Genomic DNA, 16,236 nt, shown 5'->3' on the forward strand with positions numbered 1-16,236 from the left:
TTATATCTGGAGTACTTCTCCTGTCCTATTCGGTGTCCTGTGTGAATTTAAGTGTGCTCTCTCTAATTCTCTCTAATTCTCTCTTTCTTTCTCTCTCTCGGAGGACCTGAGCCCTAGGACCATGCCTCAGGACTTACCTGACATGATGACTCCTTGCTGTCCCCAGTCCACCTGGCCGTGCTGCTGCTCCAGTTTCAACTGTTCTGCCTTATTATTATTGGACCATGCTGGTCATTTATGAACATTTGAACATCTTGGCCATGTTCTGTTATAATCTCCACCCGGCACATCCAGAAGAGGACTGGCCACCCCACATAGCCTAGTTCCTCTCTAGGTTTCTTCCTAGGTTTTGGCCTTTCTAGGGAGTTTTTCCTAGCCACACCTGCATTGCTTGCTGTTTGGGGTTTTAGGCTGGGTTTCTGTACAGCACTTTGAGATCTCAGCTGATGTACAAAGGGCTATATAAATACATTTGATTTGATTTGATTTGATGACTCCACTTCACAATCCAACATGGAACTTTCCGCCATTTTGGTTAAAACCTGTATCTGACTTTCTTCATATCTGCAAACACTGAAGGGTTAACGGCTATGTTGATGTCTCCTGACCGAGCAAGGAACTATTACGCATTTATAAGAGGAGAGGATAGAGATGAGATAGAGATGAGATATTTAAGGTGGCCTTACCCTCAATGACCTGAGGCTCGATGAGCTTGGTGACCGTTGTGTATCCGGTTGCACCTTAAGAGTGACAGTGGAGAGGGGTGGAGGGGTGTTGAAGTCATGTAATGACTAAACAACATGTACTGACATACAGACAGATACAGTACACACAGACATGGCTATGCCTCCAAGTCCACCACCGCTAACACACACACCTGGCTATGCCTCCTAGTCCACCACCACTAACACACACACCTGGCTATGCCTCCTAGTCCACCACCGATAACACACCTGGCTATGCCTCCTAGTCCACCACAGCTAACACACCTGGCTATGCCTCCTAGTCCACCACCACTAACACACCTAGCTATGCCTCCTAGTCCACCACCGCTAACACACCTGGCTATGCCTCCTAGTCCACCACCACTAACACACACACCTGGCTATGCCTCCTAGTCCACCACCGCTAACACACCTGGCTATGCCTCCTAGTCCACCACCGCTAACACACACATATCTGGCTATGCCTCCTAGTCCACCACCACTAACACACACACCTGGCTATGCCTCCTAGTCCACCACCGCTAACACACCTGGCTATGCCTCCTAGTCCACCACCGCTAACACACCTGGCTATGCCTCCTAGTCCACCACCGCTAACACACACACACCTGGCTTTGCCTCCTAGTCCACCACCACTAACACACACACCTGGCTATGCCTCCTAGTCCACCACCGCTAACACACCTGGCTATGCCTCCTAGTCCACCACCGCTAACACACCTGGCTATGCCTCCTAGTCCACCACCGCTAACACACCTGGCTATGCCTCCTAGTCCACCACCGCTAACACACACACCTGGCTATGCCTCCTACTTCACCACCACTAACACACACACCTGGCTATGCGTCCTAGTCCACCACCGCTAACACACCTGGCTATGCCTCCTAGTCCACCACCGCTAACACACCTGGCTATGCCTCCTAGTCCACCACCGCTAACACACCTGGCTATGCCTCCTAGTCCACCAACGCTAACACACACACACCTGGATATGCCTCCTAGTCCACCAACACTAACACACACACCTGGCTATGCCTCCTAGTCCACCAACGCTAACACACCTGGCTATGCTTTCTAGTCCACCACCGCTAACACACCTGGCTATGCCTCCTAGTCCACCACCACTAACACACACACACCTGGCTATGCCTCCTAGTCCACCAACACTAACACACACACCTGGCTATGCCTCCTAGTCCACCACCGCTAACACACACACACCTGGCTATGCCTCCTAGTCCACCACCGCTAACACACCTGGCTATGCCTCCTAGTCCACCACCGCTAACACACCTGGCTATGACTCCTAGTCCACCACCGCTAACACACCTGACTACGCCTCCTAGTCCACCACCTCTAACACACACACACCTGGCTTTGCCTCCTAGTCCACCACCACTAGCACACACACCTGGCTATGCCTTCTAGTCCACCACCGCTAACACACCTGGCTATGCCTCCTAGTCCACCACCGCTAACACACCTGGCTATGCCTCCTAGTCCACCACCGCTAACACACCTGGCTATGCCTCCTAGTCCACCACCGCAAACACACCTGGCTATGCTTGCTAGTCCACCACCGCACGCACATACAAACACACCCCACCGTTACAGAATTGGACCAATCCATTCAGAATTTACAACAGGCACCATTACCCATCAGAGCAGAAGTGATACAAGCACATAGCCTTACAGACAGACAGACATACAGACAGACAGACGGAGTATGGAGGTTGGAGTAGTGTATGGAGGTTGGAGTAGTGCATTGGGTAGTGAATGGAGTAGTGCATGGTAGTTAGAGTAGTGTATGGAGTAGTGTATGGAGGTCGGAGTAGTGTATGGAGTAAGAGTATGGAGGCTGGAGTAGTGTGTGGTGGTTGGAGTAGTCTGTGGTGGTTGGAGTAGTCTGTGGTGGTTGGAGTAGTGCATGGAGTAGTGTATGGAGGTTGGAGTAGTGTATGGGGTAGTGTATAGAGTAGTGCATGGTGGTTGGAGTAGTGTATGGGGTAGTGCATGGTGGTTGGAGTAGTGTATGGAGTAGTGTATGGAGGTCGGAGTAGTGTATGGAGTAGTGTGTGGTGGTTGGAGTAGTGTATGAGGTAATGCATGGATTTTGGAGTAGTGAATGGTGGTTGGAGTAGTGTATGGTGGTTGGAGTATTGTATGAAGGTTGGAGTAGTGTATGGTGGTTGGAGTAGTGTATGGAGGTTGGAGTAGTGTATGGAGCAGTGTATAGAGGTTGGAATAGTGTGCGGATGTTGTAGTAGTGTATGGAGGTTGGAGTAGTGTATGGTGGTTGGAGTATTGTATGGAGGTTGGAGTAGTGTATGGTGGTTGGAGTAGTGTATGGTGTAGTGTATGGAGGTCGGAGTAGTGCACAGATGTTAGAGTAGTGTATGGAGTAGTGTATGGAGGTTGGAGTAGTGTATGGTGGTTGGAGTAGTGTATTAACATTGGAGTAGTATATGGAGTAGTGTATTGATAATGGAGTAGTGTATGGAGTAGTGTATGGAGTAGTGTATGGAGTAGTGTATGGTGGTTGGAGTATTGTATGGAGGTTGGAGTAGTGTATGGTGGTTGGAGTAGTGTATGGTGTAGTGTATGGAGGTCGGAGTAGTGCACAGATGTTAGAGTAGTGTATGGAGTAGTGTATGGAGGTTGGAGTAGTGTATGGTGGTTGGAGTAGTGTATTAACATTGGAGTAGTATATGGAGTAGTGTATTGATAATGGAGTAGTGTATGGAGTAGTGTATGGAGTAGTGTATGGAGTAGTGTATGGTGGTTGGAGTAGTATATGGAGTAGTGTATTGATATTGGAGTAGTATATGGAGTAGTGTATTGACATTGGAGTAGTATATGGAGTAGTGTATTGATATTGGAGTAGTATATGGAGTAGTGTATTGACATTGGAGTAGTATATGGAGTAGTGTATTGATATTGGAGTAGTATATGGAGTAGTGTATTGACATTGGAGTAGTATATGGAGTAGTGTATTGATATTGGAGTAGTATATGGAGTAGTGTATTAACATTGGAGTAGTATATGGAGTAGTGTATTGATATTGGAGTAGTATATGGAGTAGTGTATTGATATTGGAGTAGTATATGGAGTAGTGTATTGATATTGGAGTAGTATATGGAGTAGTGTATTGACATTGGAGTAGTATATGGAGTAGTGTATTGATAATGGAGTAGTGTATGGAGTAGTGTGTGGAGGGTGGAGTAGTGTATGGGGTAGTGTAGGGATTTTGGAGTACTGTATGGCGGTCTGAGTAGGTTATGGATGTTGGAGTATTGCATGAAGGTTGGAGTAGTGTATGGAGTAGTGTATGGTGGTTGGAGTAGTGTTTGGTGGTTGGAGTAGTGTATGGGGGTTGGAGTAGGGTATGGAGGTTGGAGTAGTGCACAGATGTTGGAGTAGTGTGTGGAGGTTAGAGTAGTGTGTGGAGGTTAGAGTAGTGTGTGGAGGTTTGAGTAGTGTGTGGAGGTTGAAGTAGTGTGTGGAGGTTGGAGTAGTGTGTGGATGTTGGAGTAGTGTATTGATGTTGGAGTAGTGTGTGGAGGTTCGAGTAGTGTGTGGAGGTTGAAGTAGTGTATGGTGGTTGGAGTAGTGTATTAATATTGAGTAGTGTATGGAGGTTGGAGTAGTATATGGAGTAGTGTAGGGATGTTGGAGTAGTGTATGGAGGTCGGAGAAGTGTGTGGAGGTTGGAGTAGTGTGTGGAGGTTGGAGTAGTGTATTGATGTTGGAGTAGTGTATTGATGTTGGAGTAGTGTATTGATGTTGGAGTAGTGTCTGGATGTTGGAGTAGTGTATTTATGTAGTGTGTAGATGTTGGAGTAGTGTATGGAGTGTATGGAGGTTGGAGTAGTGTATTGATGTTGGAGTAGTGTGTAGATGTTGGAGTAGTATGTGGAGGTTGGAGTAGTGTGTGGAGGTTGGAGTAGTGTTTGGAGGTTGGAGTAGTGTGTGGTTGTTGATATAGTGTATTGATGTTGGAGTAGTGTGTAGATGTTGGAGTAGTGTATGGAGGTTGGAGTAGTGTGTGGAGGTTGGAGTAGTGTATGGTTGTTGGAGTAGTGTATGGTTGTTGGAGTAGTGTGTAGATGTTCGAGTAGTGTATGGTTGTTGTAGTAGTGTATTTTATGTTGGAGTAGTGTATTGATGTTGGAGTAGTGTGTAGATGTTGGAGTAGTGTATGGAGATTGGAGTAGTGTATGGAGGTTGGAGTAGTGTATTGATGTTGGAGTAGTGTTGGAGTAGTATATGGAGGTTGGAGTAGTGTATTGGTGTTGGAGTAGTGTGTAGATGTTGGAGTAGTGTATGGAGATTGGAGTAGTGTATGGAGGTTGGAGTAGTGTATTGATGTTGGAGTAGTGTTGGAGTAGTATATGGAGGTTGGAGTAGTGTATGGAGGTTGGAGTAGTGTTGGAGTAGTGTATGGAGATTGGAGTAGTGTATGGAGGTTGGAGTAGTGTATTGATGTTGGAGTAGTGTTGGAGTAGTATATGGAGGTTGGAGTAGTGTATGGAGGTTGTAGTAGTGTATTGATGTTGGAGTAGTGTTGGAGTAGTATATGGAGGTTGGAGTAGTGTATTGGTGTTGGAGTAGTGTTGGAGTAGTGCCTGGAGGTTGGAGTAGTGTATTGGTGTTGGAGTAGTGTTGGAGTAGTGCATGGAGGTTGGAGTAGTGTATTGATGTTGGAGTAGTGTTGGAATAGTGTATGGAGGTTGGAGTAGTGTATTGATGTTGGAGTAGATGTTGGAGTAGTGTATTGAGGTTGGAGTAGTGTATGGAGGTTGGAGTAGTGTATTGATGTTGGAGTAGTGTTGGAATAGTGTATGGAGGTTGGAGTAGTGTATTGATGTTGGAGTAGATGTTGGAGTAGTGTATGGAGGTTGGAGTAGTGTATTGATGTTGGAGTAGTGTATGGAGTAGTGTATGGATTTTGGAGTAGTGAATGGTGGTTGGAGTAGTGTATTGGAGGTTGGAGTAGTGTATTGATGTTGGAGTAGTGTTGGAGTAGTGTATGGAGGTTGGAGTAGTGTATTGAGGTTGGAGTAGTGTATGGAGGTTGGAGTAGTGTGTAGATATTGAAGTAGTGTATGGAGGTTATCCAATACATGATCTAATATGAATACATATAGAGCTTTGTTTGAGGAACGTCTTTGTACCATTACCAACATGGCGTCTCAAATGGCACCTTATTCATTATATAAAAGTAGAATTGATTATTTATTATTATTATTTTATACACTTCTTTTGTCCTGGGCCCATAGCTCTGGTCCAAAGTAGTCCACTTCATAGGGAATCTGATGCCATTTGTGACACATTCTTAATGATTATATATGTCATAATGGTAAAATTATTAACGCCATAAAAATGTCCCTTCTAGAATGGTTGTTTCACCAATTAGATATGGGCTCGTGAATAATTAGGCATCAATATGTATACATGACAATTTCAGTCAGAGAATATTGCAGACAAAAAAAAATACAACCTTACATAAAAATAAAAAACAACAGGGTAGAAGAGGCAAACAATTCCCTTCCCGAGACTTGCAAATGTGTTTTTTTGGCAGATACACCCTAGCATACAATTTTATTGATTATAATTTTAGGACGATCTTGCTTCAGAAAATAAAACAATGCTCTGAAAGAGGTATATCTATCTACCTGTTACTTTATCACAGTAACAGGGTTTTAATGGACACATCTGCTCTTAGCTACCAAGAGCAGGGGTGAATCTGCCATAACACAGTGCAATTAGCCCAGAATCATCTAGATGACTGACACATGCAGGAGGTCCCTTCACAGCAGATAATACCATTCATCTTTTGTCTTTGGATTGGGTTTACTGCTTTGTTTTCAGGGTTTAGGATCTGATTAGTTCAACTGTGTTGTATATATCATACTATAAAAAATTATATTGTAGGTGTATGAATGTTATTAGCTGCAGAGTTTGGAGCATTTTGAGTTCAAGAATAATAGCCTTTTTATTTTCCGAAACTTTAATCTTCATAAAATCATTTATCCCTAATAAAAATAAAATAAAAATGTCCAGGCTTTATATTCACAATCCTCAAAAAGAAAAGTTGCCAGACGGGACCTCTATCAGTTTTCATACTATGGGATGCTTGTTACAAAGAGAGGTTGTAAGGAGAGGTAGCCGTTTTGGTTGCCCGGGGAAACGGGTGACGGTATACATGCGGTTGTCATGCCACCCATAAGTCATTTGTTTTGTTTGTTTGCTTGTTTACATCTCCGACCGACTAACCTCCCTCTACGAGTTTCTTGATCTCTTCCTCCTGGAGAATATGAACCTCACTCTCCAGAAACTTCTTTACCTTAGACACCTCTAATCATGGGACCCAAACATCGCAAAGTCATCATACATCCTGCAGTTGTGGGGTGCTGGTTAGACAATTGCGTTGTTGCGCCAAAGTATTGGCAGATCACAGAGCTCTATCGTCTGCTAGAGATGGTTTGTCGCGTAAACCTGGACACGCAGATGTAGTACAACACTGTGACTTCTATTGGGTTGTTGGTTGTCTAAACGCAACACGTCATCTCTTATTAAACATCAAGTGCTAAACAGGAAGGAATGGTTAGATTGTGACCTGCGCGTCAGATTCTTCAACAAATACATTCCTCATAGTAACAAGAAAACATTGTTGATTGATTGAACGTAGACCAACATCAAGCGAGTCATTAATCTTCGGGAACAGAAACATCTTCACCAACAGTTTCCAAGAGCTTTTGAAAACGTACCAATGTTTAAACCCCTCCATAGCATTTGAACATAGCACCTACTCAGTGTGATGGATTACAGGAACACACCACATACAGTGGACAAGTACAGTGGGGCAAAAAAGTATTTAGTCAGCCACCAAATGTGCAAGTTCTCCCACTTAAAAAGATGAGAGAGGCCTGTAATTTTCATCATAGACACTTCATCTATGACAGACAAAATGAGAAAAAAAATCCAAAAAATCACATTGTAGGATTTTTAATGAATTTATTTGCAAATTATGGTGGAAAATAAGTATTTGGTCACCTACAAACAAACAAGATTTCTGGCTCTCACAGACCTGTAACTTCTTCTTTAAGAGGCTCCTCTGTCCTCCACTCATTACCTGTATTAATGGCACCTGTTTGAACTTGTTATCAGTATAAAAGACACCTGTCCACAACCTCAAACAGTCACACTCCAAACTCCACTATGGCCAAGACCAAAGAGCTGTCAAAGGACACCAGAAACAAAATTGTCGACCTGCACCATGCTGGGAAGACTGAATCTGCAATAGGTAAGCAGCTTGGTTTGAAGAAATCAACTGTGGGAGACAATTATTAGGAAATGGAAGACATACAAGACCACTGATAATCTCCCTCGATCTGGGGCTCCAAGCAAGATCTCACCCCGTGGGGTCAAAATGATCACAAGAACGGTGAGCAAAAATCCCAGAACCACACGGATGGACCTAGTGAATGACCTGCAGAGAGCTGGGACCAAAGTAACAAAGCCTACCATTAGTAACACACTACGCCGCCAGGGACTCAAATCCTGCAGTGCCAGACGTGTCCCCCTGCTTAAGCCAGTACATGTCCAGGCCTGTCTGAAGTTTGCTAGAGAGCATTTGGATGATCCAGAAGAAGATTGGGAGAATGTCATATGGTCAGATGAAACCAAAATTTGGGTAAAAATTCAACTCGTCATGTTTGGAGGACAAATAATGCTGAGTTGCATCCAAAGAACACCATACCTACTGTGAAGCCTGGGGGTGGAAACATCATGCTTTGGGGCTGTTTTTCTGCAAAGGGACCAGGACGACTGATCCGTGTAAAGGAAAGAATGAATGGGGCCATGTATCGTGAGATTTTGAGTGAAAACCTCCTTCCATCAGCAAGGGCATTGAAGATGAAATGTGGCTGAGTCTTTCAGCATGACAATGATCCCAAACACACCGCCCGGGCAACGAAGGAGTGGCTTCGTAAGAAGAATTTCAAGGTCCTGGAGTGGCCTAGCCAGTCTCCAGATCTCAACCCCATAGAAAATCTTTGGAGGGAGTTGAAAGTCCGTGTTGCCCAGCAACAGCCCCAAAACATCACTGCTCTAGAGGAGATCTGCATGGAGGAATGGGCCAAAATACCAGCAACAGTGTGTGAAAACCTTGTGAAGACTTACAGAAAACATTTGACCTCTGTCATTGCCAACAAAGGGTATATAACAAAGTATTGAGATAAACTTTTGTTATTGACCAAATACTTATTTTCCACCATAATTTGCAAATAAATTCATTAAAAATCTTACAATGTGATTTTTTGGATTTTTTTTCTCATTTTGTCTGTCATAGTTGAAGTGTACCTATGATGAAAATGACAGGCCTCTCTCAGCTTTTTAAGTGGGAGAACTTGGTAGCTGACTAAATACTTTTTTGCCCCACTGTACGTGTACATGCACATAGCCTAGGCATGTGGTATGTAAGATTCATCACTAACTGAGATGAACATGTTCAATAACGAAACTGGTAATAATAGAGAGCGATGTGTTTTCCACTGTCACCCGAACTACGTTTCTGCATAGATTTTTTTAAATACATATATTTATTCCAACATATTATTATCAGATATTAATATTAATATATTATTATCGAACATTGGTAAATATATTAATATCATACATTAATATCAATATATTTTTTATCATACATTAGCATTAATATATTAATATCATAGACTAACATCAATATACAGTATTATTATCATACATTAAAATCAATATATTAATATCACACATTAATATTAATATATTGTTATCATACATTTGTTCAATATATTATTATCATACATTTGTTCAATATGTTATTGTCATACATTAGTATCAATATATTTTATTATACATTAATACATATTAATACTATTTAATGTTAAGATATATTGAAGTCTATTAAGATATCTTTACTGACCTTCTTCCAGAATCCTCTTAATGTCTCCGTCAGTCTCCAGCCCTCCATCTGAGGAACCACTGTGAGCTATGAGGTGGGAGAGAGGGGGAGGGAGAGAGAGACAGACAGACAGACAGACAGACAGACAGAGAGAGATATGTTTACTAATGTTTCCATTTGCTTTGGAAATGTAAAGCTATGTTTCCCACGCCATAAAGCCCTTTAATTGAATTGCATTGAGAGAGAGCGAGCCTGAGAGAGAGACAGATGGAGAGAGAAAGGTCAACTCTTTTTTACAGCAATGTTATTCACAATACAGGGAAACTCTAACCTGTTACCATCCAATTGTCTGCAATGTGATGTACATTTTCAAATGTTACTCTGACCCACCTAATACTGAAACACCAGACCAAGACCAAGGCAAGCTGAGACTCACCAGTAGCTCCAAGCCAGGACCAAGGCAAGCTGAGACTCACCAGTAGCTCCAAGCCAAGACCAAGGCAAGCTGAGACTCACCAGTAGCTCCAAGCCAAGACCAAGGCAAGCTGTGAATCACCAGTAGCTCCAAGCCAGGACCAAGGCAAGCTGAGACTCACCAGTAGCTCCAAGCCGAGACCAAGGCAAGCTGTGAATCACCAGTAGCTCCAAGCCAAGACCAAGGCAAGCTGTGAATCACCAGTAGCTCACAATCCACCAATGTTTAATAATGAAACTTACTCTCAATAACTCTGGTGACCTTTGTGATGCTTGGTTCTCCCTCGATCACCCTGGTCACTGTAGTGAATGTGGGCTCACCCTCGATGACCACCTTGGTTAAACTGGGTTCCGTTTCGATGACTCTTGTCACCTTGGTGAAGGTTGGCTCGCCCTCAACGACTCGAGTAAACTTGGTGATAATGGGTTCGCCCTCGATGACCCTGGTAACCTTGGTGATAGTGGGTTCGCCGTCGATGAACCTTGTTACCTTGGTGACAGTTGGCTCTCCTTTAATTTCCGGCACTGGAGAGAAAGAAAGTGATGAATACAATATTTTTGAAGTAAACCTCTGCTTCTGTGGGTATATCCTCCCAGAAACGATGGTGCGTAAGTTTTCCGCTAAGTGTTGATGTATTGTAAATGTGAAAAATATATTGATTAGAAAACAGCCATTTGTAAATACAAAAGGTTGATAAAGAACAGCATCTGCCTGAGTGAGTCCCTACGAGTATCCATGGCAATGCATTAGACCCCTTCTATCTCCTCCATTCCAAAACCCCTCCTACCCCTAAAACCCCTAAAACCCCCCGTACCCCTCAAACCCCCTTGAACACCTCAAACCAATCGAACCCCTTGAACACCTCAAACCCCTCAAACCCCTCAAACCCCTCAAACCCCTTGAACACCTCAAACCCCTCAAACCCCTTGAACACCTCAAACCCCTCAAACCCCTTGAACACCTCAAACCCCTCGAACCCCTCAAACCCCTTGAACACCTCGAACCCCTCAAACCCCTTGAACACCTCAAACCCCTCGAACCCCTTGAACACCTCAAACCCCTCAAACCCCTCAACACCTCATACCCCTTGAACCCCTCAAACCCCTTGAACACCTCAAACCCCTCAAACCCTTTGAACACCTCAAACACCTCAAACCCCTTGAACACCTCAAACCCCTCGAACCCCTCAAACCCCTTGAACACCTCAAACCCCTCAAACCCCTTGAACACCTCAAACCCCTCAAACCCCTTGTACACATCAACCCCTTGAACCCCTCAAACCCCTCGAACCCCTCTTACCCCTCAAACCCCTCGAACACCTCAAACCCCTTGAATACCTCAAACCCCTCAAACACCTCATACCCCTTGAACACCTCAAACCCCTCGAACCCCTCAAACCCCTCGTACCCCTCAAACTCCTCGAACACCACAAACCCCTTGAACACAGCAAACCCCTCGAACCCCTAAAACCCCTTGTTGTTACTGATTCTAGACTATCATCAGCTGTGGGCTACCATATTTATGCAGTGAAACGGCAGTGCTGGTTAACGCTTTATTTTGAAATAACAATCTACTAACCCCAACCCTAACCCTAGTCCTAACCTTAAATCTTATCCTAACCCTAGCCCTAGTCCTAACCTTAAATCTTATCCTAACCCTAACCCTAGTCCTAACCTTAACTCTTATCCTAACCCTAACCCTAGTCCTAACCTTACCTCTTATCCTAACCCTAAGCAGTAATGCAATGGTTCTTTGGATCAGTCTAAAACGTTGCATGTGCACTGCTGCCATCTAGTGGCCAAAATCTACATTGCACCTGGGCTGGAATAATACATTATGACCTTTCTCTTGCATTTCAAAGATGATGGTCGTTTTTTCTTTGTATTATCTTTTACCAGATCTAATGTGTTATATTCTCCTACATTCATTTCACATTTACACAAACTTCAAAGTGTTTCCTTTTAAATGGTACCAAGGATATGCATATCCTTGCTTCAGGGCTTGAGCTACAGGCAGTTAGATTTGGGTATGTCATTTTAGGCTAAAAAAGGGGAGGATCCTTACGAGGATTTATTAAGGGATCAAGGGGATTGGTGCATATTTTAAAGTAATGCACCTCAAGAGTTTGTAAAACTGTAAAAAGAGCAGCATGGTAGCGCTGTTTTATGTACAATGTTGTCAACAACATGAGGTCCCATCCCTATTGCAGAATGCAGCCGTTTGACCGCAGTAACCCATACTTAGTCCCCTCGTTTGGTGATTGGCATTGAGGCTGTGACAATGAAAAGGCAGCAGACAGGCTGCAGTTTGTTTTAGCAGGGACCTTTGGTAGGGTGATCTGTTTTCTAACGATGAAAATCATTGTGTCAAACAGATTGTGAACCCAAATGTGTAAGTTTGATTCTAGAGAGGGGACATTGAGTAGAAAAATCACTTGGTTAAGGTGGTAGGGGCATATCTATGTCATTGCGGGTGGGTTGCACCAACATGGTTTAAAATTATCTAGGATTAGAGCTAATCTAGGTTTTGTACATCTAGGTTTATAATTGATCAGATATGTGTTGCACCACTTAATTTAGAATCTAGATCAGTAAATCTATGAATAACGGTTTTAAACTATGATGTGATATACCAGTTACACCAATATATGAGTTATTTCAGCAGTGACCCACCCCACTCAGAGAGAGAGAGACACAGCTGCATGTGAGCTTTCACATTTTTCAACATGTTTTTTTTTTCTTCATACAAAAGGATAGATTTGGAGTTAGACAAACTTGGATCTTTCGGCAGGGACATATGCAAGATGCTACCCTCCACAGCATGGCCTTCTTCGCACCAGATCAAAACTCCAGACCTACAACCTAATTATGACCGAAATAATTTTGACCAAAATTGACCTCAAAGCAAATAAACAGCAGAGACCTGAGGACATCATTCATCCTGGAACTAAGTGAGTCGTGTTTGGTCTGATGCTATTTTGAAAGCCAAGAAGAAAAAAACAAAGTTTTTAAAATTAATAATAAAGTACATTACATATATATTTATATATAGATATATTTTACTTTATAGGACTGAATGCTGAGTTAAGGCTGCCAGGCTTGCTGTGACAGACAAGATACAACTTCAGGTGTGAAGTGAAAGGTGTCGAGGCCCTTTGGGCCCAACAAGTGGCAGGAGTCTTTGAACCTGCTGCACTGCTGCTTGGATTCCACCTGGTGATCTGTTCACCGTCTGACCTGGTCTGTCTCCCCCTGTCTGGTACAGGTACCTCCACCACACTCCCCCCTCTCTCTCCTCCAGCACACACGCACTGTTGGGGCAAGTGACTCTGAACTTACAATGGCTAGCCCCAAGTCGTTATATATTAAAAACTTTTCTTGTGCATTTTCCTATTTGCCTCACGACTTCTGCATAATTTGTTGACTATGAACTTTCTTTACCCAACCGTGGGACAGATTATGTTTGTTCCCACACTAGGGACTCTGACTCTCTATTGGTTACACAGACTGTTGGCCTACCATCATATTCTAACCACCTCTCGCCGGCTTTGTATTCATGTTACCGGATGAAATTGCTGTACAATATGATCTTGTTGCCATCTGATTCACATTCAGATGTCATAAATCAACACTGCAGAGCTCTCCCTGTCCTCTGCCATGCCTTGATTGTATTACTGCTGATGATATCTGGAAATGTGCATGTACACCCTGGCCCATCTACTGCTGATGATATCTGGAAATGTGCATGTACACCCTGGCCCATCTACTGTTGATGATATCTGGAAATGTGCATGTACACCCTGGCCCATCTACTGTTGATGATATCTGGAAATGTGCATGTACACCCTGTCCCATCTACTGTTGCTAGCCCCAATTCTGACTTGTGCTCTGATATCTGCTTCACTGATTTCTGCTCTCGTTAAAGCCTGGGTTTTCTGCACGTTAACACTAGAAGCTTATTACCTAAAATAGATCAACTGAAAGTGTGGGTTCACAGCTCCAATCCAGATGTGTTGGTCATTACGTGGTTAAGGAAGAGTGTTTAAAATACTAATGATAACCTTTCTGTTTATACATTTTTATTCGGCAAGACAGATCTTCCAAAGGTGGGGGAGTGGCAATCTTTACCCAAGGATCACCTTCAGTGATTCAACTTCAACTTCTGTCTCCTCCAAGTCTGTCCCCAAACAATTTGATTTGCTGGTTTTAAGCATTCAACTTTCAAATAGCTCTTTGTTGACTGTTGCTGAGTGCTGTTGTCCTCCATCAGCCCCGGCCTGTATACTACCTTCCCTAAACTCTCTCCTGCCCCCTACACCAAGTCTGAATTTGTCCTGCTAGGTGACCTAAAATGGGACATACTTAAACCACCTGACCAAGTCCTAAAGCAGTAGGACTCTCTAAATCTTTCTCAGATTATTACCACAAGGTATGACTCCAAACACCCAGAAAAGGCTACTCTCCTCGACGTTATTCTCACAAATAATCCTGATAAGTATCAGTCTGGTGTTATCTGTAATGGCCTTAGTGATCACTATTTAACAGCCTGTGTTCGTAATGGCCGCTCAGTGAAACGACCTGTCCTGATTTGTCATGGACGCTTGTTAAAATACTTAATGAGCAAGCCTTCCTTCATGAACTGGTCTCTGTAAAATGGTATAATCAACTTGATCCCCTCTGTCCAAGACTCTTGGAACTTGTGTTTTTATACTTTCAGTGGTATTGTTCATTTTAACAAACACACCCTCATAAAGGAATTGGGAATTAAAAACAGGTCCAGCTCCTGGTTCGATCGTGACCTTGCAGAGTTACTCCACCTCAAGAATTGCATTTGGCTAAAGGCTCAGCACACACATACTCAGGCTGACTGGCTCTCGTTCAGGCAAATGAGAAATACGTGCACTCAGGCTATCTGGAGTGCCAAAGGTAGTTACTTTAAGGAGCAGTTCTCTCTCTGTGGGCCTAACCCCAAGAAGTTCTGGAAAACGGTTAAAGACCTGGAGAATAAACCCTCCTCATCACAGCTGCCCATGTCCCTTAATGTTGATGATGTGATTGTTACTGACAAGACGCGCTTGGCTGAGATCTTTAATCACGACTTCATTAAGTCAGGATTCAACCCCTTCTAATGTGACTATCCCTTTAATCACCACTTCATTAAGTCAGGATTCCGATTTGACTCGGCAACCCCTTCTAATGTGACTATCCCAGAGGCTCCTCCCTCTTTTCCCCCTGTCCCACTACAACGTTTCTCCCTGCAGGCAGTCACTGAGTACGAGGTGCTAAACGAGCGCCTGAAACTTGACCCCCCCCCAAAAAAAAACATCTGGGTCAGATGGTTTAGACCCTTTCTTCTTTAAGTTTGCTGCCCCTATCAACGCCAAGCCTATCTCTGACCTTTTTAACTCTCTCCTTTCTGGGGAGGTTCCCATTGATTGGAAAGCAGTCATGGTTCATCCTTCATTTAAAGGGGAGATCAATCGGATCCTAACTGTTATAGGCCCATTTCTATTTAGTTTTGTTTATCAAAAGTGTTGGAAAACTTGTCCATAATCAACTGACTGGGTCTCTTGATGTCTATAGTATTATCTCAGGTATAGAATCGGGTTTCCACTCAGGTTATGGATGTGTCAGTGCAACCTTAATAAAGGTCCTCAATGATGTCCTCGGATGGGGCCACAGTGTCTCCTGACCCCTCCTGTCTCAGCCTCCACTATTTATGTTATATAAATACATTTGATTTGATTTTTGATGTCACCATTGCCCTTGATTCTAAGCAATGTTTTGCTGCTATTTCTATTGACTTGGCCAAAGCTTTAGAAACATCCATGATGATGCATCCCACCCCTTGTATTCATGAGATTTTACGGTCTATTTAATTGATTTAATCTGGACAGTGGAACAATTCCCATGGGCTAAAATACAGGGTTAATATTAAAGGGGCCCAGTGCTTCAGCATCTAGAATAAAGGGACCCAGTGCTACAGCATCTATAATAAAGGGGCCCAGTGCTACAGCATCTATAATAAAGGGGCCCAGTGCTACAGCATCTATAATAAAGGGAGCAGCAGCATCTATAATAAAGGGGCCCAG

The 16,236-nt window shown here is 43.4% G+C and overlaps 1 protein-coding gene across 10 annotated transcripts in view; it reads right to left on the reverse strand.

Moving 5' to 3' along the window:
- Positions 1-16,236, reverse strand: part of postna (periostin, osteoblast specific factor a) — a 92,781-nt gene that overhangs the window by 3,737 nt on the left and 72,808 nt on the right. For 5 of the 10 annotated variants that reach the window (XM_036967318.1, XM_036967319.1, XM_036967317.1 and 2 more), the window contains exons 18-21: positions 10,388-10,669; positions 9,692-9,757; positions 7,003-7,083; positions 687-740 (exon numbers count right to left, since the gene is read on the reverse strand). In XM_036967318.1, the coding sequence (XP_036823213.1) occupies positions 687-740; positions 7,003-7,083; positions 9,692-9,757; positions 10,388-10,669 (483 nt within the window). The remainder of the gene's footprint in view (positions 1-686; positions 741-7,002; positions 7,084-9,691; positions 9,758-10,387; positions 10,670-16,236) is intronic. The other 5 variants (XM_036967323.1, XM_036967321.1, XM_036967327.1 and 2 more) reach the window with 2 other exon arrangements.

Source organism: Oncorhynchus mykiss, chromosome Y (genome assembly GCF_013265735.2).
Source record: "Oncorhynchus mykiss isolate Arlee chromosome Y, USDA_OmykA_1.1, whole genome shotgun sequence".
NCBI classification, from domain to species: Eukaryota; Metazoa; Chordata; class Actinopteri; order Salmoniformes; family Salmonidae; genus Oncorhynchus; species Oncorhynchus mykiss.